The following is a 27,785-nucleotide window of genomic DNA, read 5'->3' as shown; positions in this document are numbered from 1 at the left end:
GTGCTGGTATGCTTCAGTGTAAGCCTGCTACCACTCCCATGACAGCTTCTAATAGACTCTCTGCACTTGATGGTACCCTTCTTCCTTCGGATGAGGCTACAAAGTATCGCAGTATTGTTGGCAGCTTACAGTATTTGACGATTACTCGTCCTGATATATCTTATGCGGTGAACAGCGTGTGCCAGTTTCTTCATGCTTCTCGGGATACTCACTGGACTGCTGTGAAGCATATTCTGCGCTATGTTCGCTTGACTGCTGCTCTGGGCCTGCATCTTCGGTCTGCTCCTTCCGGTGCCCTCTCGGCATTTTCTAATGCAGATTGGGCTGGTAGGTCAGATGACAGGCGATCCACGGGGGGATATGCAGTGTTCTATGGTCCTAATTTGATCGCCTGGAGTGCTCGTAAACAAGCTACAATGTCTCGTAGTAGCTGAAGTTAAATACAAAGCAGTTGCCAATGCCACCGCTGAACTTATCTGGGTTCAGTCCTTGCTTCGTGAGTTAAGAGTCTCTCATCATCATCCACCTGTTCTTTGGTGTGACAACATCGACGCTACATACCTTTCTTTGAATCCGGTATTTCATGCCCGAACGAAACACATCGAAGTTGACTATCACTTTGTCAGAGAACGAGTTTCACAGAAGTTGCTTCAGATCAAGTTTATCCCATCGAAGGATCAACTTGTTGACATCTTCACGAAGCCGTTGCCACTACCTCAGTTTGAGGGATGTCGTCGCAATCTTAATCTTCTGAATTCTTCAGATCACGGTTAAGATTGAGGGAGGGTGTTAGACTTGTAGACTTGTACGTATTGTAATCTCTGTACAATGTATCTGTACCTGATGAGGTACCCCCTCGTTATATATGTTATCGTGGCCGACCCTCTCAAGTGTCAACGCCCATAACCCCAAAACCCTCTGTCTATCAGCAATGAACTACTCCCTCTGTTCCAGAATATAAGGTGTATTGGTTTCCGTGCAAGTCAACCATTTGAATGTTTGACCAAGCTTATAGAATAAAATAACAACATCTGCATTACCTAGTAGATAAAATATGAAACTAATTTTCATGATGAATCAAATGATATAAATTTCTTATTGTGAATGTTGATAAATTTTTCTAAAAACTCGGTCAAACTTGCACTCGTTTGACTTTTCAAAAAAGAAATACACCTTATATAAAGGAACGGAGGGAGTATTAGGTGAAGAACACTGAATTCTAAATAATACTACAGTTTAGTTAAAAGCGATATAGAGCTAAACGGCTACTACAGAGATGAGCAACAACAATCCTGCACACATCATGTATGACTGAATAGAAAAATAAATATATCAGCAAACACAACAAATCAAACAATTATAATGCCTATTGGTCAAAGACAATCAGTTTGCTTCATTTCCTTTGGTCACAGAATGCTCATCTGTAACTATTGATAGCATACACCATCAAGAACTACATATGCTAGCCTTAGCACGTACGGTACATTTGTGGAATATGTGACAATGGAATTTGGACATTCTATCTTCCATTGATAAAATATATTTTGCGGTGTATTTATTAAGTCATATTCATGATGGAAAATTAATCTTCTGAACCTCTTTGTTTCCCTAGTGCTACCATTTATTGCTATGATATATGTCTGCTATAACACAAAACTGGTAAAAAAAGTGAGCTCACTGAAAATTATATTAATGAACTGTGCTGAAAGAACACAAACTTATTTTTAAAGCCATTCGACAACATACCTAGCATGACAGATCTATAAATTATCGAGAATACTAAAACTGCAGTTGGTACAGAGGATCTTGCTATCACACAAAGAACAAACTTAATATTTGCTCATGGTAGTGCTCTAGCTAGCCATCACTTGAAAAATCACTGAAAATTTATTTTAATTGGATTGGCCAAAGATAGCACACATACGCTTGACATTAGCAAGTGAACAATATATAGTGCTAACCAATTGGTGGAGTTAGGCTTCATCTTCCGACACGTACAAGACACAAGTTTAGTTGGATAACACAAGAGTTTTAAGCTAGATTTGATCATAATGCTATAGTATCTCATTCCAAAGATCAAAGTTGATACGTCCTCTGTTTCTAAAACAATTTCTGCAAAGCACCTCAACCTGCAAGAATTTCTTTTCATTCCATAACTGAAAGTTCACAATAAAAAGATAATAAGCATGTCTCTTAGTCTGCACTTACACTGGTGATTGTTGTTGTGATGTGGCACTTGCAACTGCAAGTGTAGAACTCAAGGACCGTAAACTATAACAGGAGGTCATCGGTTTGCCAAGGTGGCACTGGAGCGCCTCCCGTACATCTGCATTCTGCATGATCTTTCTCATGGCGTTGCCTCTGACAGCATTGGTGTTGCGTAGGCTCCTCTAGAGCACATCATCAGCACTAACTGATGGTTCGTATTAACCCAAAGATGTAGGCGATGACACTTGGGATCGCCACAGGTAGAGAAAGCGCTAGCCGAGAAGGTGGAGGTTGCGCCGACTTGGTGACCTCCAGCGCACAATGTCTCGTCCGCCTGACACTTCCATTGTGCCCTTTTGCCTTTCCATTATGCGTCTTCAAGTACAATCAAACTTCCTTCTTTTTACAGTTCAAAAGTTATCCGTCTTTGGTTCCTCCTCTCCGTCGCCCTTTGTCTTCTGCACCTCATCTGTCATAGATTCAGCCAGCACCGCCGTGGCACTGCCAATTTAGCAGAAAGAATTTGATGCACCTAGCGTTGTTGAGAAAGGTGGGTGGGCGTGGAGGCAGCACTTGTGAATTCAGTTTCGGGAGATGGCGATGTTACTAGGTCAGATCCAGATGGAGGAAACGTGATGGGATTGAAGAGGATGTAGTTGAGAGAAGAAACAACACATGCAAGATTGCAGGAAATCGGCACAACAAGAGCTCCGAGTCTCCAGCCGCCCTGCAACGAATTGACAACCAGAGCAAAGGAACCAGAGCAAAGGGATCTTGGTGTAATTTTTAGTTTGATGCAACTTTTTGCTGTTCTTTGTTTACTTAAGTTGCTTCAATCCATGGTTACCATTCTTGTCGGGACATTATAGCATTTTTATTAATCAATAATAAAGTCAAATGGTTGCTACAAAAATAGTGAATCAACTGTATAATTCTGTTTAAATGAAGTTAGTTTTTTTTAGAACTGTTCAAATTAAGTTAGTAAAAGTCCATCTCGAAAATATACATAATTGTGGACCGCAGAGAGCCCCGAGCCCACAAGCCACCGAAATCGGGGCGGCCCGCCAGCCACAGGATCTTTCCTCGCTCCCTCCCTCTCTCTCTCGCCGTCGTCGTTGCTTTCCCCCACCCTCTCTCTCTCCCCAGCCCCACCCGATTTCCAATCATGGCGCTCGCATCCGGCACCACGGCCCGCCCGCTCCTCGGCCGCCTCCCCGGCACGGCGCGGCCCCACCTCGCCGTCTCCCCCTCGCCCTCCGCGCCCGCGTCCTCCGTCCGATTCGCCGCCCGCAGCGGGGGCTCCCGCGCCGTCTCCCTCCGCGCCTCCGCGCCGCCAGGTCCGTGGTCAAACCAGATGTTAGACGTTCTCCTCCGCGCATATTTTTAAATTGAAATACGTAGGATCGTTTTGGGCTGGAAGGATTCGGATCGAATCCCTTTGCCGGGCCTCTTTTGTTCTTGTGATTTGCGAGAGCCGGTAAAATGAAGCCGGATTGATGATGCGTAGCTGCCTGCCGTGAGAAATACAGTATGCAGCGATGGCCATAGGGGCTGACCTTGATGTAGCGGTGGTGCGCCTCGTTATCTTGATTCAGGCGGCTGAAAATTGTCTCGATTGGAGTTTGCTGAACGCGTAGTTGATGGCGTTGCCTGGCCTGTATTGCCTGAGTGAGCTGCTGGTTGCCTGCTCAGTACCGTGTGTGGCAAATTTGTCCATGTATTGTTGGTGGTTGTCCCCACTAGGCTTGTAATCAGAGCGACCCCATCCTAATTGTAGATCTTCCGTCCACTGCCCCTAATATTAAACAGTTTAGATAACATGGGTAAAGCAGAGACATGCTCCTGGACAATCCTATTTCTGGTTGCAGTGTCAGCCTATCAGGTGGGAAAGCAGTTACGTTACGTGTGTGGCATGTTTCTGTTTTCTTCTCTGTGCTATTCTGGAGTTTGTTTGTACCAGATAAAATCTTTATATAGGTAATAGTGTAATTATATACATCTGTTTGATCGTTATATGCTGTATCTGGCATGCCGTATGCATATGTCTAGCTATCTGTATCTATCTGGAGTAGTTAGGTACTTAGGCCTTGGTTGCATTATCCCTATCCATCCAAGGGGATTAAGCAAAGATGTTGTCTTTATAAGTTCTTTCCTTGTAAACTTATATATTTTTAGAAATGTGTCACAACTGATGAACAAGATTATTTTAGTTGGCTTCAATAACCTGGTCCTTCCAGTCATCCTACATCACTCATCGGTTCATCTGTCTTGCATGAGCAAGGGAATAGTTGAGGAAACACTGAAGATTTAATGGCTACAAGATAGTCAGATATATCCTACGATTTTCGGGATTTTAGATGCTTCATGCAAATGCTGCAGAATTAGAAAGAATTTCAGACAAGTTTTGTTCAGCATTAACATAGTAAAATCGTTTACCATACTTTGCAGCAGCTGCAACAGCAACGCCTGGTAGCATTGCACCAGCCATCTCATTGACAGAGAAGGCCCTGAAGCATCTGAACAGAATGAGGGCCGAAAAGAATGAAGATCTCTGTTTGAGGATTGGAGTTAAACAAGGTGGATGTTCTGGCATGTCTTACACCATGGAGTTTGAGAGCCGAGGAAGCGCCAACCCTGACGATTCAGTCATCGAGTATGAGGGTTTCACAATAGGTAACTGCTTTGCCTTGACTGTATATTCGTTTGAGAGGACATGGATTTGCATTTGTGCTCGAGATTAGAGTAACACTTTTGCATTCCAAATAAATCCTTGGAAGGCTTGAAATAGTCCACAGGCTGTTGATCACAAGTACATGTGACAACCCATTCTGTTTATTCAGGCCAAACCCACCTGGTCTACCGGAACTCTAACGAGACAATATATTTTGTGCGCCTGCAGTCTGTGACCCAAAGAGCCTTCTCTTCATGTTTGGAATGGAGCTGGACTACAGCGACGCTCTCATCGGGGGCGGCTTCAACTTCCAGAACCCAAACGCGACGAAGACGTGCGGGTGCGGCAAGTCGTTTGCGACCAGCAAGGAAATGCAGAGCACAGCAACTGCCTGCAACAACTGAACTAGAAATATAGTGCCAGGGTGTGATATTATCATGCATCTTTGGTTGCTCCTGCATCCGGAAATGGCCGGATGGACAATACCACAGGTTCACAGATATACTCAGAATGAATGGCTACAATTTGTAATACAGTTCAGTTCAGTGTGTATCAAGATTCCAATGGGGCTTGTAAGTTGTAACTGCTCAGTAGAATTTTTAAAGATAATCATGTGAAGATAGATATACTTCTTTCTCATTCTGATTATAAGCTACTCCCTCCGTCCCATAAGGTAAGACGTTTCTTGGCACTAGTGTAGTGTTAAAAAACATCTTATATTATGGGACAGAGGGAGTAGACGAGTGCACACTACGCCTCTCAGTTTGCGAAGTGCTTATTTTTGTAATCTGATGTCGAAAATCAGCCGCAAAAGTAGTAAAAAAAGGGATCAAACGAACACCAAAATACACAAAAAGTCGGTTCAACAAATAGGATTATGATAATGCATTTGATATTCTCTAGTTGCCTGAAAATGAGAGGCCTGTAAGTTGATTTTGGTAGGTGGAGCTGGAGCTGGAGCTGGGGGCGGGGATGACATGGGCGGTTGTGTCATCGTCGGTAAGGGCGACCCGAGAAATGACTCGGAGATGGGGATTACACGGCTGATCATGGTAAGGGCGACCCGAGAAATGAGTCGGAGATGGGGATTACACGGCTGATAATGGAGTCACTGGCAAAGCCAAGGCGGAGGTTGATCAGTGTGTGTGCTTGTGGTGGAGGGGGTTGGGGTCACCGGAGATGGGGATGACACGGTCGACCATGGGGTCGCTGGCAAAGCCGAGTTGGAGGTTGACCGGTGTGTGTGCTTCTGGTGGAGGGGGTTGGGGTCACCGCGCTGCAAAGCCGAGGCGGAGGTTGATCGGTGTGTGTGCTTGTGATGGAGGGGGTTGGGGTCACCGGGGTATAGGGATGACATGGCCGATCATGGGGTCGTTGGCAAAGCTGAGGTGGAGGTTGACCGGTGCGGGCGCCCGTAGAGGGGGGAGGGGATGTTTAGAGTGACGGCTAGGGCAGTGGCGGCTCAGATATGGCAGGATGGCGGTTTAGCCGGTAATGGGGAGCTCGGGTCGACGAAGGTCGTAGGGCAATAGCGGGCATGCAAGAATCGGCTGAAACGCAAATTGACTGACAAATGCCAAACAGAATCTATAGTCTAACAGTCTTTCTGAATCTCAGTCGACTGAGACTTGGTTATGTCTCAGTTGATGCCATACTTGTGAGATCTTACATTGAGATTCCTATAAAAAAATTATTTTATTTCTTTATATTATGCGACTTGATCGAGACTTGGTTAAATCCACCGACACCTATCCACACCCCAAAGCTAAACCATACACCTCACACTTTCACGGGACTAAACCATTCCAAACAATCTGGAGCGTTCAGTTCTCCATCGGACGGCGATCCCGTTTCCGAAGCAAACCCACCGTTATCCACGCAGCACGGGGGAGCAGCCAGTCACAGCTCGGCCACGTGCTGCTTCTCCCCTGCGCCGCACGAAGCAATGGCGACCTCGCCGGCGCTGCTCTCGCGGCAGTACGCGCGCCCCTCCCATCCTCTCCCCCGCCAGCTCCTCGCGCCTTCGCCCGTCGCCGTCGCAGCCTCCCCTGCGGTGCGGCTGCGCGTCCGCCGCGGGCCTACCCCGGCCCAAGCCAAGTTCGGCAAGTTCGACGCCGCCGACGCTCCCACGGAGGCCGGGCCGACTGCGCCGGCGACATCGGAGGCCGACGGCGCGGCGGGGAAGGCGGTGCTGGAGGACGACAGGTCAGGCACGCTTCCGGCTCGGGGAAACGCCGCCGCGTTGCTTTGGATTGCGGCGCGTCTGACTGACAGCGTGCGTTGTTTCTCGATGTCTCTGTGGTTTCAGTTGCCTGCCGTCGGATCTGGAGGGCGCGATATGGCAGTCGGGGAAGGCGAGCGCCGATTTCGTCAACTCCGGCGGCATGCGAGGAATTGTACGTTTCCAATTGCCCATGTACACACTGATCTGACAGTTTGGTTCAGCCTTACTTAACCTGCTGTGAAATCTCTGCATTTTTTTTACTTGGAACGCCATGGAATGGAACAGTTTCAATGTTCAAGTTCCATCCACCATTATATTCTCCTATCACATTCTCACCATTGATGATCCGTTCTTGTGTTATCATCATTGCTGTAGGCAGAGCTGCTGATCCCTCAGTTGGAGTTCCTCAACCAGGAAGGAGCGCAGGCTGAGGTCTGGGCGCTGTCGAGGATACTCCTCGACACACTCGCGGAAGAGACCGGCCAGGTTTGGACTTTGGATGCAAGGTCATTTAGCGATAAATAAATGCAACTTTTGCTCTGTCTGATCCATCTGCAGTTGCATGACCAACTTCATCACCCACACAGATTTTTAAATGCCCAGTTGCCTCCCTTTTTTATCTCTATCTGACTGAGATGCCCCTGATTTGAAGGCCCCCCATTGATTGTGAATCTTGTCGTTTAAGTCCCTTGGGTATATGTTCTTTACATTCAACTTGCTGTCTGTCTACCGCAGGTAGTTAAGGCCGTCTTCCCTGACGCTGGAGTGGCTGCCCTTCTCAAGCACCAGTGGAAAGATGCAAAGTTCAAGTGTGCTAGGTATTACCTTACTTCCAGTAGCGCAGTCACAGTGGTATTCAAATTTTTTGCATATGTTATATGTAATGGTTCATTTTTCTATTCGTGTTACATGCAGCAGTATTTACAGTGAAGCACATTAGTTTTGTTGCTAAGATCTTTCCAGTAAATTCTCTCCAAATGATTCGTGGCGTGGGTATCATATTTTACTAGACAGGTTCACAGGATAGGACAAGATGTGGACCAATTTGAGTTTCTTTAGAGAATTAGATGTTATTAGTTGCTTCTATCTTGAAGGCATAAAAGATGATTACCATGAGATTTCTTGTGGATCTAAAATCTTTCTATTCTCTTATCTTGATTGGCAGTCTTAGCGACCGAAAGCCAGTTGATACTGATGACGGAGTTGTTGTTATGATTATCCCTGACCACCAGATGCTTGAATCTGTTGAACGCATCGCATCTCAACTCGCTGATGATCCCGTATGTAACTTATGCCTGATCAAGTTTTCAATGTTGGCAGATACATGTGCATTAATTTACAGTAAGGAAAATGAATTCCGTCTTTTGTGTCGCAAGCAAAGTTGGTAGGATAGGATCAGCATGTGTATTTACAGGTCATTTTTGCATGCATGTATATTTGTAGGATCTATATTCATTTGCACATCAGCTTAGCATATCCATCGCATGGCATTTTTCATTTGCCCAAGCACATCCATCTATGTTCACATCTTGTATTTTGTTCAACAGTCTGTACATCACTATTATCATTTGTATATATGTTCCACTCAATATGGTATCTTGAAATAACTTCCAGTTTTAATCCACTGAAGATAAGACCTCTTGTCATGTGGAACCCACGTCTTGTTAGTGGAGATGTTGGAGTGGGATATAATGTTCGGAATCTACGCAGAAATTTCTTAAGGTAAGTGAACGGAAACATCTGTACATTGTTGCCTCTATGTGTACTATTGGTATTTTCCGACATATAAACAGTTGTTGATTGTGGATATCAGAGTATGGATATGGACTGAGAAACATCTTCTATACCGCGATATGTAACTGTTTCTAGTTACAATAACATAAATAAGTACCAAGTTAAAGAAACAGATCCCGTCAAAGAGATATGAATAGTGAATTAGTGATGCATTCATGAAACCATACTGAAATGCTCTGAAGTATGGTCCACTATATACTATACCTATAAATGATGGTCATCTGTATAAATTTCATTTTATTAAAATATTTATGGTAATCCATTAAGTGGTTTCATGGTAGTACTAGTGCATATCTTCTTCCCTCTTTTGTCCACTGTGTTCCCTGTTTCTTTTTCTAACATCCATCACCCATTTTGCAGTACTTTTACCACTGTTTACTCGATGAGGCCGCTGCCTACCGGTGCAATCTTCAGATGCTATCCTGAGTGTGTCGATATTTGTTGCCTTTTTTTACAATCCAAATAAATGTTCAGTAAAATAATAGGCTAAAGATATCTGTTATTCATGTTTCAGAAAGTGGAAAGTGTTTTATGATGATCCAAAAAGACCCAACCGGTATTTGCTTGCCAGAGAATCTTCAAGTCGTCCTGATGCAACAGATATTGAGGTTAGACACTGTATAACTGATTTTATCTTCATGATTAGATTTTTGTCCATCTCCATGCCGTGTTTGTGTTCCTTTTAGTACCTGGTAAGTTGAATCACTACTGTCGAAAAAACGAGTCTGCTATTGGACCGTGTATAGAAGCTGCAAGCACCCAAGAGCCAACTGATTCCTCAAATTCTAGGAATCATTGTGACATTGTGTGTCTGACCACGCACACATTAAGCTGTCAAACAGCTGACACTCTATACAAGATAGAGAACAAGAAGTCACCCTGGGCCTACTAGCTAGACGACCAGCCATTATTTTTAATAGTACAAGTTAGGGAACCTCGTTCTGGAAAACCCATTTGCATGTATCTACATCAAGTGCTAGTGCTGTCCGTTATTGACACTTTGCATAGATTAGTGACACCATTGTAATCCGCAGATAATATTTGGCGGTGGCGGCGCCAGCGAGCAACCTGAAGAGGAGCCTTCGATGATGACCAATGTCATGGCCGCGTTTAGCTCCGTGAGCCGGTTTATGAGGGTCATCTCCAAGTGAAAATCCCAGGCAGCTCTCTCGACATTTGAAGCCATGGTAAGCACCTTCAAAGAGGATTTGGGTCAGGCGCAAGGCGGATATGGCGGTGCTTGGGCAACTTCATGCATGGGCAGGGGCTACACGCTGCTGCTGTTCAGAAATCAGAGAAGTTCAGAACAATGGTTTGCATGCACTTGGTCTGTATACTGTACACACATCATATGACCGTGCAATTTGTAGTTATGTAACTGGATCAAAGCTATTGTACATAGATATTCTTTTCTGGAGGTAATGGAGATCTGAATTTAGTTATTTTTGCCTGTTATTTCTTTGGGAAACGGACTAATTATTGCGCTATCATGTATCATTTTCAGTTCACAACACTTCTTCTGCTGACCCATATATAAAATACAACCACGTTTGCTATTAGCTTGTCCCAAACACAAAAATGGGCGTATTTAGGGTGTGAATGATGAATCAATCGACACATTGTCAGCAATATGCTACAGTCAGTAGATATCTACACCATATGATCAAATTAATCCATAAACACAACTCACAATCTTCAGCTAACTAATTAGTGTGCTCCCTGCTTTTCACAGGTGGGGTGGAAGCAGTAGCACTGGTGGTGGAGCCCGAGAGTGCCAGCGACGGCTGCAAGAACGGCATCTTCTTGCCGTGCGGAGAACCGCTCGGTGCCGCCCCCGTCGACCGTGCCAGCAGCGCCGACGAGCACGCCGCACTCGACGGGCCCAGCCCGAGGTGCTCCCCCCACTCGAGCCCCTTGCCGCCTCCGGCAGCCGGTTTGCCGACGTACGACGTGATGGCGGCCGCGAGCGCCGTGTGGAAGCCCGGGTCCGACGTGATCGCCTTGGCGATCGTGTCGGTGGGCACGATCGGCGCCGCCGTGCCCGTGCCGCCGCCGCTCAACTGAGCCGCTCTCTGCTGCACCTGCGCCGGCTGGTAGAGGGACGCCACCGAGGCTTGCTGCCTTCCGTTGATGCCGCTCAGCGCGTCCTCGAACGAGCTCTTGCCGGCGCCGTTGTAGAGCGCGGCGGACGACGATCCGTAGCTCATGTATGATCCAACGCCGGCCGGCCACGCGGTGAAGCCGGGCAGGTTGCTTGCGCCGGAGCCGGAGAAGGAGAAGCTCGTGGAAGGGTACCTACCAGCGCTGCTGCTGTGGCCGTGGGCGCCACTGAAGCTGGAGGAGAACCTGTTGCTGTTGCTGAGGGAGAAGGCCTGCTGCGAGGCGGCCTGCGAGGTGAGGTCGAGGGTGATGGTGGGGTACGACGGCGTGGCGCTGATGGACGCGCCGGTGGCGGTCGGGAGGAAGAACGGCCGGCCACCCATCTGGCTGGAGGAGGCGTCGCTGGCCGCCGGGAGGCCGAACCTGTGGCCGTGGAGGCTGGAGGCGGCGGAGGGGAAGCCGAGCGAGGTGGAGGAGCCTGACATGAGCATGGACGCGGCGGCGGAGGTGGTGGAGGCCATGGCGGCTGCGGAGGCGGAGAGCGGGTGGTTGTGCGCGCCCTCGTAGGTGGTGATCAGGATCGACATGTCTTCCGCACATCTCTGCACCTGGGGAAGAAATTGTACGTTAATGGTCAGTCGGTCACCATGGCGAGGAAGGATGCTGTGTGGAGTGTGTGTGCATGCGATTGAAGAAAGCCGAGCGCGAGTTTTAAAGCATCTTTGATTAGTCAAGAATGTTACTACTTGAGAGCTTGATTAGTTCAAGTGCAAATCCCTGCTACCAAAGAGAATATTGTCTTTTTTTACACCAAGCGAACATATGTGCACACGCATTTACACATTTGAATTTTGTATATTTATTTCTCAATGTGAAGGTATATTTAAAATTTTGTTATTAGTTAGTGGCAATTTCAGATGTTTTTGAGAACTTTGAGCATGGATGTATTTTTGGCATTAGGTTCATCGGTCATACGACAGCCCTAAATGTACAGTATATATAGATTCGCTAGATACTCGAATATGAATCGAGAAGACCTATGGTGGATGATTAGACATTATATGGAAAGACATGTAATGCTTGCAGTAGGTTTTGTAGTACTCTGGTCCTTTTTAGTTCGCATATAAGATTTGTCTAATGTCAAGTCTCGTAAAGTTTGACCAACTTTATAAAAAAAATACCAACATTCACAATATGAAATCAATATCAGTAGATGTGTCATGATTTAATTTTCATATTGTATAACTTTTGCATGGTAGATGTTGATATTTTCTCATATAATTATGATCAAAGACTTCAGACAATTCTTATATGCAGAGTAAAAAGAACCGGAGGGAGTAAAAGGTAAAAGAATAAGAAGATTTTTTTAGGGTCTTTGTATTTTTGAGTGGATTTGGTGGTTCAAGTGGGCAGACAGCACACATGTGGGGACGCTGACCCAACCCAAAGCCCATCATAGTCTTCAGCATTTCTAAAACCCCATCGGCCATGTGGGATCAGTTTGTTTCGATGCGGTCAGCCTAAACCCCAGCAGCACCGTTGACGTTGCCGGCCGCCGATCGAGAAGCCGTGCGCCCATCGCCACCAGAGAGAGCCCGACGGCGACGCCGTTGCCATGGCAGGAGAGGCGCCCACCTCCTGGCCCTCGCGATCAGGTCAGGTTCCGATTTCCGAGTCCGATCCCCGTGCTCACCAGTCTTGATCCCCTAGTTCCCTCCCTGGTGGCGCCAGTGCTCGATCGCTTGATTTATGGAGTTTTGACGCCGGATTTGGGACCATGCACATGGTGGCTTAATTAGGTTGGTCGCCGGATTTGGGACCATGCATGTACACAAAATTATATTAAAATTGAGACACTTATTTTGAGACGGTGAAAATATTTGTTATGGAGTCTCTAATAGGAACTGTATAATGCACCAACCTCTCACAAGTATAAGCTCAACTTTTTTTGAACGGTCAAATTTTTTCTTCTTCAACGATCAAGTAGTGTGCGAGAATTACAAATAGAGGGAGTGCTAAGTAAGTCGCATTGCGATGTTCGGAAATAACACATGTATAGTTCTTCGTCATGTTTGGTTTGCGAAACACACTTCACAGCAGATTCTTTGGTACCATGTGTCGGGGTTGTTTTGCGATGTATGACAGTGAATATACATACCTGTTTCCTGACGGGGCACCCTGTTGCGACGGTGCAGCGGTAGTAGGCGCGTGGACATGGGTTCCCCTTCGATATCTTCTGCCCATACTTCCTCCACTGGCACCCATCGTTCATCTGAACACCAACAAACCACAAATCACATATATATACGAGTTTCCCAATCACCTAAGAGATCAATTAGATTTAATCTTCTGGTCACTTGTGTACTCTCTCCGTCCGCGAATAAGTGTACATTTAGGTTTTATCCTAAGTCAAAGTTTTTAAAACTTTGACCAATTTCATAGAAAAAAGTAGCAGCATTTATGGCACTAAATTAGTATCACTAGATTTGTTTCGAAATGTACTTACATAATATACCAATTTGATGTCAGATATGCTACTATTCTTTTTTAAAAAGTTGATCAAAATTATAAAACTTTGACTTAAGACAAAAGGTAGAAGTATACTTATTCACGGACGGAGGGAGTACGTTGTTGACGTATGTACGTACCGTTGGTGTGTCACACCGTGCCCTCACCGACACCCTTGCCTTCTTGGCCAGTGGCTGCTGGGCCACCTCCTCCTCGGCCTCTGCGCCACCACCGGTGCTCCTCGGGTTCTTTGCTGCTTTGCTCGATGTTGTTGTCGTCTCTGTGGCGGCGTCCTCCTCGGAGCTGCCTCCAGGGCTCAACGTCAGCACATCCGGCTGCACCTTCATCTCACTTTGACCAGCTGCACCAACAGCTTTGCAGCCTGATGAAAGTCCAAGAGAGACGCCCTTGCCATCTGGATTATTAGTGCCGGTCCTGATCTCTTCTCCCAAGTTCTGCCTGCTCGTGCTCGCGCTCGCACTCGTTCCGAGGCCTAATGCGAAGAATCTGGGGTCCTTGACGCCGTCGGTGGGCGATGTGTGCTCCGGTGAGCCCACGGCGAGGTTTTTGCCTCGTCCTTGCTGGTGGAAAACATCGAACTGCTTCTGAAGGGATCGATGGTCCTCCACCATCCATGACAACATCGTCTTCAGCCTCTCGTTCTCTTTTCTCACTTCGCCCATCTCTGCCCTCGTGGACGCAATCTTGTCTTCTTGAGCCTGAATCAATGAAAGCATCATAACAGCGAGACCTGTTATTAGTTACATACTCATGGGTGAAGCAAATCACATATGATAATGGTTAGTTGGCTACTTGGCTTGGTGTGCATGTATTTGATTACTTGGAGCTAACTAGTTTTGCAACTAGGAAGATGGACAATAATATAGGAAAATATAAATATCTAATAGATGTAGGTTCTTTTTTTTTGAATTAGTTGAGGAAAATTTCAGGGTAATTAAGAAAATTTAAAGGTTATATATAGTTTTTACTGCCGCTTCTGAAATAAAAAAGAATAAAAGGGGGGATATGTAGTACCAGACCCTGCCTTATGTAACCAATTACGAAAAGTTGCGGTGTTTATGTTTGTTGAACCTGTTTGATAATTATGTACCTCTTTTTTTGCGCTTGACTGGTTTTGCAAGAACTTGAAAAAATTGCCATCTGCAAAACCATGAATTTATTGAATTAAGAACACCATGAATTTATTGGATGACAAGCGCTAGCTGTGGAAATATCCATTTCTGGGCTTATCCACATGTTTAATTTGACTGTTCTACGAGCACCAGGATCTGTGGTCCCTAAAGATGATCACCCTTGATTGATTTTGACATCGATCAGAAAGAGAAGTCCCTGACTTCCATTCATGGATCAAGAAGCACATCCCAGAGAAGAGAGAAATTCAGCCAAGTCCTAACCACTAGTCTTACCATACTTATCCAAACAAATGACCACTCAAGCACAAAAGAACTCTTTGAAGCATATAAAAGCACAAACACAAAAGCAAGAGAAGTAATTAAACAGTCCCAAACCTGATCTTTCAGCCGATCTTCATGGCTGCCAAGCTGCCTCTGGTCTCCCTTGATCATCTCGATCTCCTTTCACAGAAGACAAGCTTATCTCTCCTTGGTCCAAGACAAACGTCCTTCTCCTCTCTCTAGCTTCTCTAGGCTTCCAACCCTTTCTTCTCTAGCCCTGCACCAGCTTTGCCATGGCCTTTATATATAGAGAGAGGCTACTAAGCTAGACCATGGCCTGGACCTTCTCTCTGTCTTCCCTCTCCAGTTTGGACGAGCTAGATTTTTGGCTTAAACAAACGCCGTACGCCGGTGCTAACCTACGCCTGATTAGGCGGTCAGCATCGTCAGAAATGTCAAACCACAGCCGCACTCTTTGGTGAAGACTCGCAGAGAGCCAGAAAAATACATATATCGGCGGAGGACAGGAGACTCAGATTTACGTGTGTGGAATAGGATTCAAAAATGACGCGCGTCCGTCCGTCTGGACTGTGTGTTACATACGTCGTCGAGCGCGTCCCCCTCCGGCGTTGATGAAGCTTCCTGCGACTCCTCGTCGTCGTCGGCGTCGGCGTCGTCTCAGCCCACTATTATAGAGCGGGAGACTCTGTCGTCAAGCAAGGAATCGCTTTCAGACTAAATTTCAGTCCTGTAGGGCCGTTCATCAGAGGAAGTTCAGTCATAACCACTCATGCATATATGTCTTCGATCCATGTAATGAGATTTGGTGAGAGGGAGGGCAAGACGGCCGGCCCCATGTGTCCCCCAGTCTAAGTCAGAATTTCCTGCCAGAAAGAAGTCCATTTTATTTGGCGGCGTACTTGCCAGTACTGTAGTTATGTAAGTACAGTATATGTCACAGGAAATTGTATGGAGTCAGAATGGTAAGAAAAAGAATTTACTCACAAAAAGAAGTTTAATAAAACTAATGATTATTGCTCGCTGGCCAGCGAGATCTATCATCAAGAACTGGGCTGGACCTGCAAAGGTTGGACTGCGACTAGATATATCTCCCTAGATCCAAGGTTTCCCACAGGGCATGCACGTTGAGTAGTGGACTACTTGCATGGAATTCTTTGGGAAATCAACATATCAACACAGTAATCAAATGCAAGAGCATTGACCTTAATCATGGCTAATCTCATCATGAGGATTAAGAAAAGGCACAGCGCTGTGATCCAAGGTTAATTAGATGCACCATTTGCCTAGAATACCGCGTGAGTACTATAGTTCAGCTTGGGGCGGTCTTTGAGGTTCTGGCTACCTGATCCCGTTGGTGCTCTCTCTCTCTCTTACCGGTACAGTTATCATGGATTTAGTGCCACCATTCTTTTTAGATCCCGATGCGTTGAAACCTTCATTTTTCAATTGCTTATTACTTGCCCCGTATGCAACAGTTCATGGCTCTCGCCGTCCATTTGCAACAGAGTCGATGTTAAAATTCGCACTAATTGCATCTTGCATTTACTCGGCTAGAGAAAGCGTATTGCTTTTATTAATCTAAGCTTAATCAACTTCCCTACTTTTTCATTTGGAGCTGAAGTGCCGTTCAAGCTTGGTGTTTGAAATTGTGCGCACGTACGGACCGGACTTTACACACTACTAGTTCGGTGGCTCAGAGATTGAAATTTGCAGCAATTCAAGGAGTAGGTGGTTCCTTGATTTTAGAAACTCATGGCTTCTGCCAAACAGTATGTGCGTGTGATGGGTCTTCAAGTTTGCTTCCTCTTCTCTTTCTCCTAAAGAAAATTTCGGTGGCTCCTATTTTCCTAGGTAACAAGTGGCACTACAAATTCAATACAGTCGTTAGTTCGATCCTTTTGTTTACAACCATTATTATTTCATACTTATATCCGTTTGATTATGGTCTCTCATTTTTCTTATCGTCACATGTGCATATATACTTGTTTGACTTGGAAGAAGGGAAAATTGTTAAACACAAGTTGTAGCGTAGCAGGAGGATTACATTACTTGCGCATATGTGTTAGGTAGTTAGGAAGGAGGTTTATCTTAACTAGAATCTTTATCTCTACCTCTTTCTTTCTTCCCAAGATTGTAATCTAAACTGCTGTATGCGCTATCCAGGGAGGTGCGCCCCTGGCCTATATAACACGCAGCAGCGCTCCCACGATGGGTAAGACGCTTTCGCCTATTCGCACATGGTATCAGAGCCTCCTCTTCCAAACCCTAGCCGCTCCATAGTCCCAAGCCATGTCTTCCTCCAGCGCCACCCCAAGCAATCTCGGTCAGGTCACGGAGAAGCTCTCCCGGACGAACTACGTCCTGTGGCGAACTCAGGTTACGCCGCAGCTAAGGGGAGCTGGGCTCTTCGGCTACGTCGACGGAACGATGCCGGAACCCACCCGCCGCCTCGTCACCAAGGACAAGGACGGCAAGGAGTCGTCGACGCCCAATCCTCTCCATCCCATCTGGGTGAGGGAAGATCAACAAGTGCTCGGCTACCTCCTCAACAACCTCTCCAAGGAAGTGTTGATCGCGGTGACCACGGTCACCACCGCGCACGCCCTCTGGGTGGCGCTTGCAGGCATGTTTTCCTCTCAATCTTTGAGCCGTGTAAACAATATTCGTACTGCCTTGATCAATGCACAGAAGGGCACCCAATCGGTTGCTGCATACTACGCTCATATGCGTGGCCTTGCGGATGAACTCGCCGCGGCTGGCAAGCCCATCCAGGACGATGAGCTCATCTCCTACCTGTTGCATGGACTGGACATGGACTACCAACCTCTCGTCTCCGCCCTCGACGCCCGTGTCACGCCGGTCTCCATCGACGAGTTGTACTCTATGTTGAGCAACTTCGATCAGCGTGTGGCACAGTTTCACAACACCGGCGGTGGCTTCAAGTCTTCGGCCAACACCGCCACTCGCGGGCGCGGCGGGTACTCCTCGCGCTCTCGCGGTCCTCCCCGACACAAGGGAAAGCAAGGTGGTGGCAGCTCCAGCAACTCCTCTCGCGGCGGACGTCCCAACTTCGCCAACAACAGGGGCCGTCGCGGCGGGGGTGGCAGCGGCGGCGGCTCGGGCAGATCACGTCCTGATGCAGTACGCTGCCAGATTTGCGGCAAGCCGGGCCACACGGCCAAGGACTGTTGGTATCGTTTTGATGAAGACGATGCCTCCTTTGATGAAGATGACAAGGTAGCTGCCGCCGCCGACGGGTCATATGGTGTTGATACAAATTGGTATCTTGACAGTGGTGCTACCAACCACCTCAGGGGAGAACTTGAGAAGGTGACTCTTTGTGAGAAATATCATGGCAAAGACCAAATTCACACGGCAAGTGGTGCAGCTATGAGGATAAATCACATAGGTCATTCAGTTATACATACCCCTTCTCGCAAGATTCACCTTAGAAAATTTTTGCATGTCCCTAGTGCCAACAAAAATCTTCTCTCCGTTCATCGCATTATCATTGATAATCATGTATTCATTGAATTCCATCCTTTCTTCTTTTTGATCAAGGATCAGGCCACGAAGAAAGTTCTCTATCGAGGTAGATGTGTTCGAGGGCTTTACCCGTTGATTCCGGAGTTTAGAAAATCAAATAAACAAGCTTGTGGTGCTATCAATCTTTCGTCCACATGATGGCACGATCGTTTAGGACATGCATCTTTTTCTTTAGTTGAACGTTTGCTTAGGAAAAATAAGCTCCCATTTGTTGGTGAGCGGAATCTTGAAACTATTTGTGATTCTTGCCAAAGAGAAAAATGTCATCAATTATCTTATCCTATATCTACTAGTGTTTCCACTCAACCGTTGCAATTAATATTCTCTGATGTTTGGGGTCCTGCTCCCACCTCGGTTGGTCGACACACATACTATGTTAGCTTCATTGATGACTATAGCAAATTTTCTTGGATTTACCTTCTCAAGAAAAGATCCGATGTTTTTCAAGTGTTCAAAAATTTTCAAGCACTTGTAGAACGCAAGTTTGACAGCAAAATCATCGCTGTCCAATCCGACTGGGGGGGGGGGGAGTATGAGAAGCTCAACTCCTTCTTTCAAACCCTCGGCATATCCCATCATGTGTCGTGCCCTCACGCTCACCAACAAAACGGATTGGCCGAACGCAAACATAGGCACATAGTTGAGGTTGGTCTAGCTCTTCTTGCCGGCGCTTCTATGCCCCTCAAATTTTGGGACGAAGCTTTTCTCACGGTAGTTCACATTATCAACATGCTTCCTAGTCGAGTTATCAACAATGACACACCCACCGAGCGACTTCTTCATGTCAAACCCGACTACACATCACTTCGTGTTTTGGGTGCGCCTGTTGGCCTAATCTTCGACCCTACAATTCTCGCAAGCTCATGTTTCGCTCAAAACAGTGTGTTTTTCTCGGATATAGCTCTCAACACAAAGGGGTCAAATGTCTAGATGTCTCTACTGGTCGAGTTTACATATCCCGTGATGTTGTATTCGATGAAACCAAGTTTCTCTTTGCTGATTTACACCCAAACGCCGGTGCTTTAATTCGGAAAGAAATTCTTCTTTTGCCTCCAAATCTAACCGGCTTTGCCAATGGGGAGTATAATTCTGATGATACTACTGTGACTAACCCTCTCACCACGTTGCATGAGTTGTGTGATACAGGAAGCTACGTTGAAGAAAATGGAGTCGAAAATAATGAAGAAAATCGCCCAACAGGGCCATATTTCATGTGCCAGGATTTGGGGAGCAAATCTCCCTCGGGATCGGAGCCTGCAGGTGCGGCAGACCCGCCAGCAGGATCCGCTCCGGGATCGCCGCCCGCAGCTCGGTCAGGCGGATCTCCCTCAGATTCCGCGCCCGAGCCCTCCGCTTCTCCCCCTGCGTTCGACCGCGCGCCAGCAGGTGGCCCCGCCTGCGCCACGCGGCGGCCAGCGGCTGGAGGCGCCGGCCCGCACTCGCCAGGGCCCACGGGCGGTCGCTTTCCGCCTCAGCCCGTCTGCTACAAGCGGCGGGATCTGCGTCGGCCAACTGGCTCGGGCCCAACGGGCCCCACACCTGGCGCACGCGAGGGACCAGCGCCATCATTGCTGCGGGACGAGCCCTATCCGGCGGGATCCTCTGTGGCGCGGGTGTCTTCGCCCCCTAACGCTGCCTCGCCTCCGCGCACAGAGGATCCGGCCTCTGCTTCTGGTGCAGCTGCTGTGGATCCCATAGAATCCGCTCCGGGATCAGCATCTGCAACACCCACGGGATCTTCTGTGCCGGAGCCAACTACGTCACGACGCAGTCGTCTCCAACAGGGGGTAATACATCCAGTAAATTACAAACGCATGTCAAAATTTGGTATGATCTGCTCCACAAGTGAACCAGGTGAACCATATTCACTTGAGGAAGCTCTTGGTGATGAAAATTGGAAACAAGCAATGAAAGAAGAATACATGGCCTTAAAGAGGAACAACACATGGCACTTGGTTCCTCCACGGAAAGGTAAAAACCTTATTGACTGCAAGTGGGTTTTTAGGATTAAGAGAAAATCTGATGGCACTATTGATCGTTACAAAGCAAGACTTGTAGCAAAAGGTTTTAAACAACGATATGGCATAGACTATGAGGATACTTTTAGTCCAGTTGTAAAAGCTGCCACTATCTGTCTTGTGTTATCCATTGCTGTTTCCAGGGGATGGAGCCTTAGACAGCTAGATGTTCAGAACACTTTTTGCATGGTGTTCTGGAAGAGGAAGTGTACATGAAACAACCTCCTGGGTTTGAAAACAAGAATGCACCTTCTCATGTATGTAAACTTGACAAAGCCTTATATGGATTGAAGCAGGCTCCTCGAGCATGGTACTCACGGTTGAGTCACAAAATGCAAGCACTTGGTTTCATACCTTCAAAGTCTGATACCTCTTTGTTCATTTACAACAAGTGCAACACTCATATATTTGTTCTCATCTATGTTGATGATATTATTGTCACAAGTTCATCTAATGAGGCTATCACAGGCTTGTTGAAAGATCTAAGTGCAGAATTTGCTCTCAAGGACCTTGGAGACTTACATTATTTCCTAGGGATAGAAGTGAAGAAACATGATAATGGTCTTCATCTCTCTCAGGAAAAGTATGCAACAGATCTGGTAAAAAAGGCTGGTTTGCAAGGGTGTAAACCCTCACCTACTCCACTATCAAGCTTAGAAAAATTATCCCTTACAGAAGGGCAGCCTTTGGGCCAAGATGACAGCACAAGATACAGGAGTCTGGTAGGTGCGCTTCAATATTTGACACTTACACGGCCTGATATCTCCTTTGCTGTTAATAAGGTCTGTCAGTTTCTTCATGCACCTACCACAGTTCACTGGACTGCTGCAAAGCATATAGTTCAATATATCAAGAATACTCTCAACATTGGATTGAATTTCAGTAAGTCATCATCTACACTTTTGAGTGCTTTTTTAGATTCTGATTGGGCAGGCTGCCTGGATGACAGGCGGTCCACTGGTGGCTTTGCAGTATTTTTTGGTCCCAATTTAATTTCATGGAGTGCAAGAAAGCAGGCAACTGTTTCTAGATCCAGCACTGAGGCAGAATACAAAGCATTGGCAAATGCAACAGCTGAGATCATATGGGTGCAATCACTTCTGAAGGAACTTGGTGTAAGAAGTACTCAAGTTCCATGTTTATGGTGTGATAATCTGGGTGCTATATATCTATCTGCTAATCCAGTTTTTCATGCCAGAACTAAACACATTGAGATAGATTTTCACTTTGTCAGAGAACGAGTGGCTCAGAAGAAACTTGACATACGTTTTGTGCATTCCAAGGACCAGATAGCAGATGGATTCACAAAGCCTCTTCCCACACAAAGCTTTGAAGACTTCAAGCATAATCTCAACTTGATGAAGTTGTGATTAAGGGAGGGTGTTAAACACAAGTTGTAGCGTAGCAGGAGGATTACATTACTTGCGCATATGTGTTAGGTAGTTAGGAAGGAGGTTTATCTTAACTAGAATCCTTATCTCTACCTCTTTCTTTCTTTCCAAGATTGTAATCTAAACTGCTGTATGCGCTATCCAGGGAGGTGCGCCCCTGGCCTATATAACACGTAGCAGTGCTCCCACGATGGGTAAGACGCTTTCGCCTATTCGCACAAAAATAACTTGCAAGTTGTTACAATGAGACATACAAAATTGGCCCTGTGGTAGTATGCATTCATGCCTCTCAGCCTATGTATGAATCAGAATTCAGAAGTCAACTCTTCTTTCCTTATAAAGGAACCTCAACTCATAATTTAGTTTATCAACAACAATTTGACCTGTAGACCTAAAGTACCAATTGTAGGGTTACAATGTTCAATTGATGCAGATTCATCCTTTGAGTTGACCACATCACTTTGTTTCAGTTTTCTATGTATGTGACTTCACCAAGTATCTAACTACCTACATATCCACCTATATTATATACCTGCAGTCTGCAGAGCCTAGACCTTATGTATGCAAATGAAACAAGGGATTATGTTGCTTCTACAAGTGAATCCTAGTTTGTACTTGTTCTAAAGAAAGAATTGCATGCTACTTGTGTATATTAACTTAAGAAATCATGATTCACGAGACGCATGCATGGGAAAAAAAATCAGGGTAAGGTATTAGATACACGAAGTTAGGACAGCTGATAGCTTTTGTTCAGATGCAGCAATTATGTACATGGTCACAAATAGAAATTGGCAACAATATGTGCACACAATAGAGTCAAATTGTTTTGATGATAATCATACTGCAAAATAGCCGGTTACTCTCTGGCATGGTGACATGAGTAGTAGTCATGATAATATCAGAAAGTGTAAATATCAGTCAGCTACTCCATGGTGATCTTTCAGGAGCTAGCTAACCTATATCTAGCTTAGTTGATCTTGATAAAATATATTGTTTAGATCACCAAGAGTTTGGAAAGTAGAGACCATAGGGTAGTTGGGTTCTCCATGGAGAACAGATCGATCACATGAACACATTGACATGACAGAAATAACGTGTCCCCGATTAATTAATTCAATCAGTAAGCGCCAGCAATGATGAGATGGAAGCTTCAAGTTGATGCCCAAGCTATGTCATGCTTATGTGACATGAACCATTTTTTTTGTGTTAGCATCGAAGATTAGCTGTGCCCTTGTTGGCTTCACAACATGCATGCAAGTGTCCTAGCTAGTAGGATAAATTGAATTCAGAAAGCAACCCTTCTTTAGAGAATTAATGCAGAGATGAGGGGTCAAATCTATGAACAATTAACTTCAGAATTTCTTTGCTCATAATTAACCTCCTTGCGAAAATATGTGTATCAAGGACACTTGCATATATATGCAGATTTTTATCATATAACTTACGATATTGATTATTGATTCTTCTGTCGACATTGATGCATCGTGTAGCGCCCCTTGGGTCCGAGATTTTCAACAATAACGTCAACAAGTGGAGCCTGGTAATAGTGCAATCCAGATGGAGACAAGGGAAAGGCTACTCATTGCCACTGGTGGGATAGAATTAAGTAGGCAGCTAACTGGGAAATTTGGGGTAATAATCATCCAGTTTCAAAGCTGTTGCTTGGCTGAAGGCAAGTCTCTTACCCATGCCATGACCCCACGACACATGCCTGGTTTTTGTATTCTTCCGTCAACTTCCATGTGCCAACTATTGATTGAGTTATTTTTTTCCATTAAAATGTGCGCAAGTGGCATCTGATGGTCAAGATAATCACTGTTAGTTCTAAACTTAATTAGAATTCTGAGTACGTATTGGAATTATGTAGGTTCATTGTAGGTGGTCGAGTTGCTGAGAAGACGTGTTCATCTCTCATGAACTGCTCGACCGCAAGTGGCGTCCATCGTATGGTCATAGTCACCCATTACATAATTCTCTTGTGAGTCTGAGGTTCCGGTTGTTTATTAGCTCAACATTCTCAAACACAGTTCATGATAGGTAATCAATAATAATGACAATTTGTTTCCTCGATAGATAATATTGGTGATCGTCGAAGCCAAAATGTTTCTTCAACAGTTCAGTAAGCCTTTCTATACCTTTCTCCCGGTGGAGAGCCATGTATATGTGTGAAATCCATGAGATGAATGAAGAACAAAGCATCCCGTCTAAAAACTTTGAATTCTGTCCGGGCATGAGACCATTTAAGTGGTTTCATCATTGGTGCATCTCCCCTCATGCCATAACCTTTAGCTTCGCGGCAACAAGCTCTTCGCCTTTTTCCATGGAAATTGTATCTTCTTCTGGTAATTAGGCCATGCAGACCCCGTTCCAACTTAATGTTCTTTCGCTGTTAGAGTTTTGTGCAATTGAGTTGGCTGTGATGGCGGTGGTTTGCTTTGTTTGGGCTTGCAATCGTTTCTCCGTAGATCCACGTGAGAGTTGGTATGTATGACTTCGTAGTCCACAGAGTTTAATGTAGAATTTTGGTGCTCTGGCTGGTAGCAGTCGGAGACTATATGTACAAACGTCCTATTTGACTATATATCTACATCATGTGTCTTGAATAGACTAGATCTAGTGGCGTCCATGATAGAATCTCACATCATTGACCAAATGGGGGCCAGTTGTATACATAGAATCAGAAGAGTCTAGTTTTTCAATCCTTCTATTTTTTTCTGGGAAAATATCAAGGGGAGTCTTGCTTTCGATCATCGGTCATTTTGTGACCTTAGCGAAATTTAGTATCTGCCACTTTTAATATGTGGGAATTGCATATCAGAGAGTAGTGGCCAAGGTGGCTATGCTGTACAGTATGAAAAGAAAGCTACAACTCATGCTGTCAGTTGAACCATCTGTGGCCAGTTGTATACTTTAATTAGCATCAGAAGCTGAAAGCAATAGAGGTACATCGTCAAACAGAGTTTCGTCAATCGACGTGTATCCTTGGTCGGACAACTTCTTTGAATTTGGTCAACTGAACCTGGAGATTGCAGCATACTGAGCTGTCCTGTCTTATGCTCGCAGGAAAATGCCAGCTAATACAAAATGTCAATGATTCCCAAAATTATATCTCTGCTAATTAGGGGTTAGTAATTGTCAACCACCATGTTTCAGCCTCTAATAAGAAAATCAAGCAATGTACGGCACGGCAGCCTCTAATTAGGGGATGTAGAATTTCCGTACTTATCAGGTTCTGAGGATAGGAGACCGTGTGAGTGTCACTTTCTAATGTCTAACAATTCAATACTAAACTCTGCATGCCGAAATTGTAAGATGTCAAATGGCAAGAAAAGTTCCATTCTACTCCCTCCGTCCGGAAATACTTGTCGGACAAATAGATGTATTTAGACGTATTTTAGTTATATTAGTTATAGATACATCCATTTTCATCCATTTCGGCGACAAGTAATTCCGGACGGAGGAAGTATTATATATTACTCCACTAGCATTTATGAGTTGAAAGAAACATGGCAACGCATCAATCAGAAACCTACCAAGTATTTACTGCACTAGCAACAAAGATTTTTTTTGAATCCCAAATCAGCATACTGTCACGGTATAATTGTTTGTCACTGTCCAGCTATTCAGCCTGTACAACCCTACAGACTACAATTCAACGGAATAGATAAATTCCGAACATTCGATTTTTAAGCATGTCATCTTGAACTCTTTTTCATGGCAACTTTGGTTAAGACGATGGACAAAGATGGCAATTTTCTGATAAAAAAATCGAAATAGAACAAAGTTGCCATGTGTTAACAACTAAAGTCGCCACCTTGCAGCAACTAAAGTTGCCATCAAAAAGCGTTTGGGATGACATGCTTAAATTCCGAACGTTCGGGACTTATTGAGGTCCCAATTCAAAGGTTCTCCTGATCTAGACATTTTCTAAGGAGCGTCTGGGGTATTGCCACAACTATTTCCTCCATGTATGCTGCTGCATATGGTTTCTTCGGTGTTGAGCAACGATCCTTAAATAGTTGAATTCATGTTGAGCAATGACTAATGGAATGGCAGGTGGGTAATTTTCGGAAAATGTATGCCCTCACAGCGGTGGTAGCAAGTGTCGAGCGGCTGTGGAAAATACACCGCGCTAAAGTCGCTGGGCCAATAGCTCCGATGCGACGTTTTTCATGCGAATTGGAAGGGGTGCGATGTAGTTCGAATGAATGGTTGTGATGCGACACATTTTAGCGTGTAAATAGCCCAGGGGCACATGGGGTGTTAAATGGGGTTAAATTGGTCATCAACCAAGCCCGTTTATGTTAGGACATGTGGGTCCAACTTAATTGGTCCTAAAAACAGCTGGCCGTGCCCTGCCACCCCCGTCAGCCCCTACTGCCACTCTGCCCCCCCACTTATTCTCCGGCGGCGGCGGATCTTGCATTCTCGGTGGCGGCGGCGACGGAGGAGGAGGAGCCCTCGTTCTCCGGCGGGCGCCCGTTCCCTTCGTCCTCAGAAAATGGTGAGTGGATTCGAACCTTAGTCCCGTTCCTCTCTCGGGCCCGTAGATCTCAGCTTGTTTCCTCTGTTTTCGCTTGTTGAATTGATAGGTTGTGAGGGGAGCCCGTGGGCATACTGAGATGGAGCCGCAAGATTCAACTTTGAATAGGTAATGCGTCTCTCTTTGATCCAATTTCGTCTGCTCTTTCTCATGGTCTCACATTGTCCGCCACTGACAGAGGGGATGCTGCCGCTCGGACATTCGAATTGACAGTCAATTTCTTTCCATCAAAGGCAAAAATTAGTTGATGGTAGCATACAGAACATTGAGAGAGACACAATTGTTAAATGGGAGGTTGAGTTTACAGAGATTGATCCACAAGTTCTACAGAACATGGGAGAGAAGGCAGTGAAGAAATGAGTGGAAAAAATTAGGGAGAATATTGTTTGGGGTCCAGAGCAAGAAGTATCACTGTTGCGGTTTGATGATTGGAAAGGAGAGTATGTGAGAAATGGTGAACAAATTGTTGAAGAAATCGATCGGCAGAATGACTGGACAAGCAAACGGGCTGATTTTTTTGCTGAGCTCGTTGATCTGAATATTTTTTCGAAGGTCGGATATGTGTCATCACACTTGGTTGCGCAGATGGTAGATGATGATTGAGCTTCACAGAGGCCATTGATTCCCATATGTACTGAACTTACAGTAATAGCCGAAGAGGGACAGGTGACTGGAACTGAAACTGCAGCTACTGTTGATTGGAATGTAGTTGAATTAGATGAGCCTATTGATTTGGTCATTACACCAATGCCTGACATTGAGATGACCAAACTTTTTGGCATTCCAGTCGACGACAGAGATAATCAGAAGAGGGGCGAATCTAGTTTGCCTGCTAATGCTGATGAAGATGTAGATGGACAATTGATGGAACAAGCTACAGATGAAGTAGATGATGCACATGATGATGAGCTGGTGCATGTGTATGACAAAGAAAACCCTGTCATTGAAGTAGGCAAGTTGTTCCCAAGCATGAAGGAGTTTAGGATGTGTTTCAAGACTTATGCAGTGAAACATGAGTTTGATGCTAAGACTGTTTGGACTGATAGAAAGAAGTTTTATGCGAGGTGCAGAGGATTTGATGGTAGTGTCAAGCCTTGCAAGTGGTATATATCTGCTAGACTGCAACCTGATGGAAGTACTGTCAGGGTTAACCAAATCCCCAATCAACATACCTGTATTACAAGTTCACAGAGAGTATCAACCATGACATCACAACTTTGGGTTGCAGAAAAGATCACCCCAATTTTAGCCAAAACACCAAACACTACTGCCAAGAAACTCAAAGTAGACTTGGAAAAGATGTACCCCATCAAACTGAAATATACCATAGTGTGGAAGGCAAAACA

General features: G+C 45.4%; 3 protein-coding genes across 4 annotated transcripts; 2 read left to right on the top strand and 1 right to left on the bottom strand.

The window, feature by feature from the left end:
- The first annotated feature begins 3,258 nt into the window (after nt 1-3,258).
- Nucleotides 3,259-5,518, top strand: LOC123088037 (iron-sulfur assembly protein IscA, chloroplastic). 2 transcript variants are annotated; one of them, XM_044510185.1, is made up of 3 exons: nt 3,259-3,545; nt 4,660-4,881; nt 5,108-5,518. In XM_044510185.1, the coding sequence occupies exons 1-3, from the start codon at nt 3,374-3,376 to the stop codon at nt 5,281-5,283; spliced, it is 570 nt and encodes a 189-aa protein (XP_044366120.1). In that variant the 5' UTR covers nt 3,259-3,373; the 3' UTR covers nt 5,284-5,518. The 2 variants fall into 2 exon arrangements, with proteins under 2 accessions (XP_044366120.1, XP_044366118.1); XM_044510183.1 differs by having other exon boundaries at nt 4,657-4,881.
- A 1,228-nt stretch (nt 5,519-6,746) lies between these two features.
- On the top strand, nt 6,747-10,339 carry LOC123088036 (uncharacterized). Its single transcript, XM_044510182.1, has 9 exons — nt 6,747-7,084; nt 7,188-7,275; nt 7,479-7,589; nt 7,839-7,921; nt 8,269-8,383; nt 8,734-8,825; nt 9,258-9,323; nt 9,412-9,505; nt 9,932-10,339. The coding sequence occupies exons 1-9, from the start codon at nt 6,825-6,827 to the stop codon at nt 10,046-10,048; spliced, it is 1,026 nt and encodes a 341-aa protein (XP_044366117.1). The 5' UTR covers nt 6,747-6,824; the 3' UTR covers nt 10,049-10,339.
- On the bottom strand, nt 10,340-15,451 carry LOC123088035 (probable WRKY transcription factor 61). Its single transcript, XM_044510181.1, has 4 exons — nt 15,035-15,451; nt 13,646-14,224; nt 13,156-13,269; nt 10,340-11,605 (listed from the first exon to the last, which is right to left on the bottom strand). Exons 1-4 carry the CDS (start codon nt 15,089-15,091, stop codon nt 10,601-10,603), a joined length of 1,755 nt encoding a protein of 584 aa, XP_044366116.1. The 5' UTR covers nt 15,092-15,451; the 3' UTR covers nt 10,340-10,600.
- Nucleotides 15,452-27,785: the final 12,334 nt, after the last annotated feature.

Source organism: Triticum aestivum, chromosome 4A (genome assembly GCF_018294505.1).
Source record: "Triticum aestivum cultivar Chinese Spring chromosome 4A, IWGSC CS RefSeq v2.1, whole genome shotgun sequence".
Classification (NCBI taxonomy): Eukaryota; Viridiplantae; Streptophyta; class Magnoliopsida; order Poales; family Poaceae; genus Triticum; species Triticum aestivum.
The sequence above is the reverse complement of the archived record's forward strand: the minus strand, read 5'-3'. Positions and strand labels throughout refer to the sequence as shown.

Coding starts and splice junctions, on each gene's coding strand:
- LOC123088036 (XM_044510182.1), top strand. CDS start 6,825: ATGGCGACCTCGCCGGCGCTGCTCTCGCGGCAGTACGCGCGCCCCTCC. Junction 8,826..9,257: donor CTACGCAGAAATTTCTTAAG/GTAAGTGAACGG, acceptor CCCATTTTGCAG/TACTTTTACCACTGTTTACT. Junction 9,324..9,411: donor ATCTTCAGATGCTATCCTGA/GTGTGTCGATAT, acceptor TTCATGTTTCAG/AAAGTGGAAAGTGTTTTATG.
- LOC123088037 (XM_044510183.1), top strand. CDS start 3,374: ATGGCGCTCGCATCCGGCACCACGGCCCGCCCGCTCCTCGGCCGCCTC. Junction 3,546..4,656: donor CCGCGCCTCCGCGCCGCCAG/GTCCGTGGTCAA, acceptor CATACTTTGCAG/CAGCTGCAACAGCAACGCCT. Junction 4,882..5,107: donor GTATGAGGGTTTCACAATAG/GTAACTGCTTTG, acceptor GTGCGCCTGCAG/TCTGTGACCCAAAGAGCCTT.
- LOC123088035 (XM_044510181.1), bottom strand. CDS start 15,091: ATGATCAAGGGAGACCAGAGGCAGCTTGGCAGCCATGAAGATCGGCTG. Junction 14,225..15,034: donor AAGATCGGCTGAAAGATCAG/GTTTGGGACTGT, acceptor TCATTGATTCAG/GCTCAAGAAGACAAGATTGC. Junction 11,606..13,155: donor GGTGCCCCGTCAGGAAACAG/GTATGTATATTC, acceptor TTTCTTCCCCAG/GTGCAGAGATGTGCGGAAGA.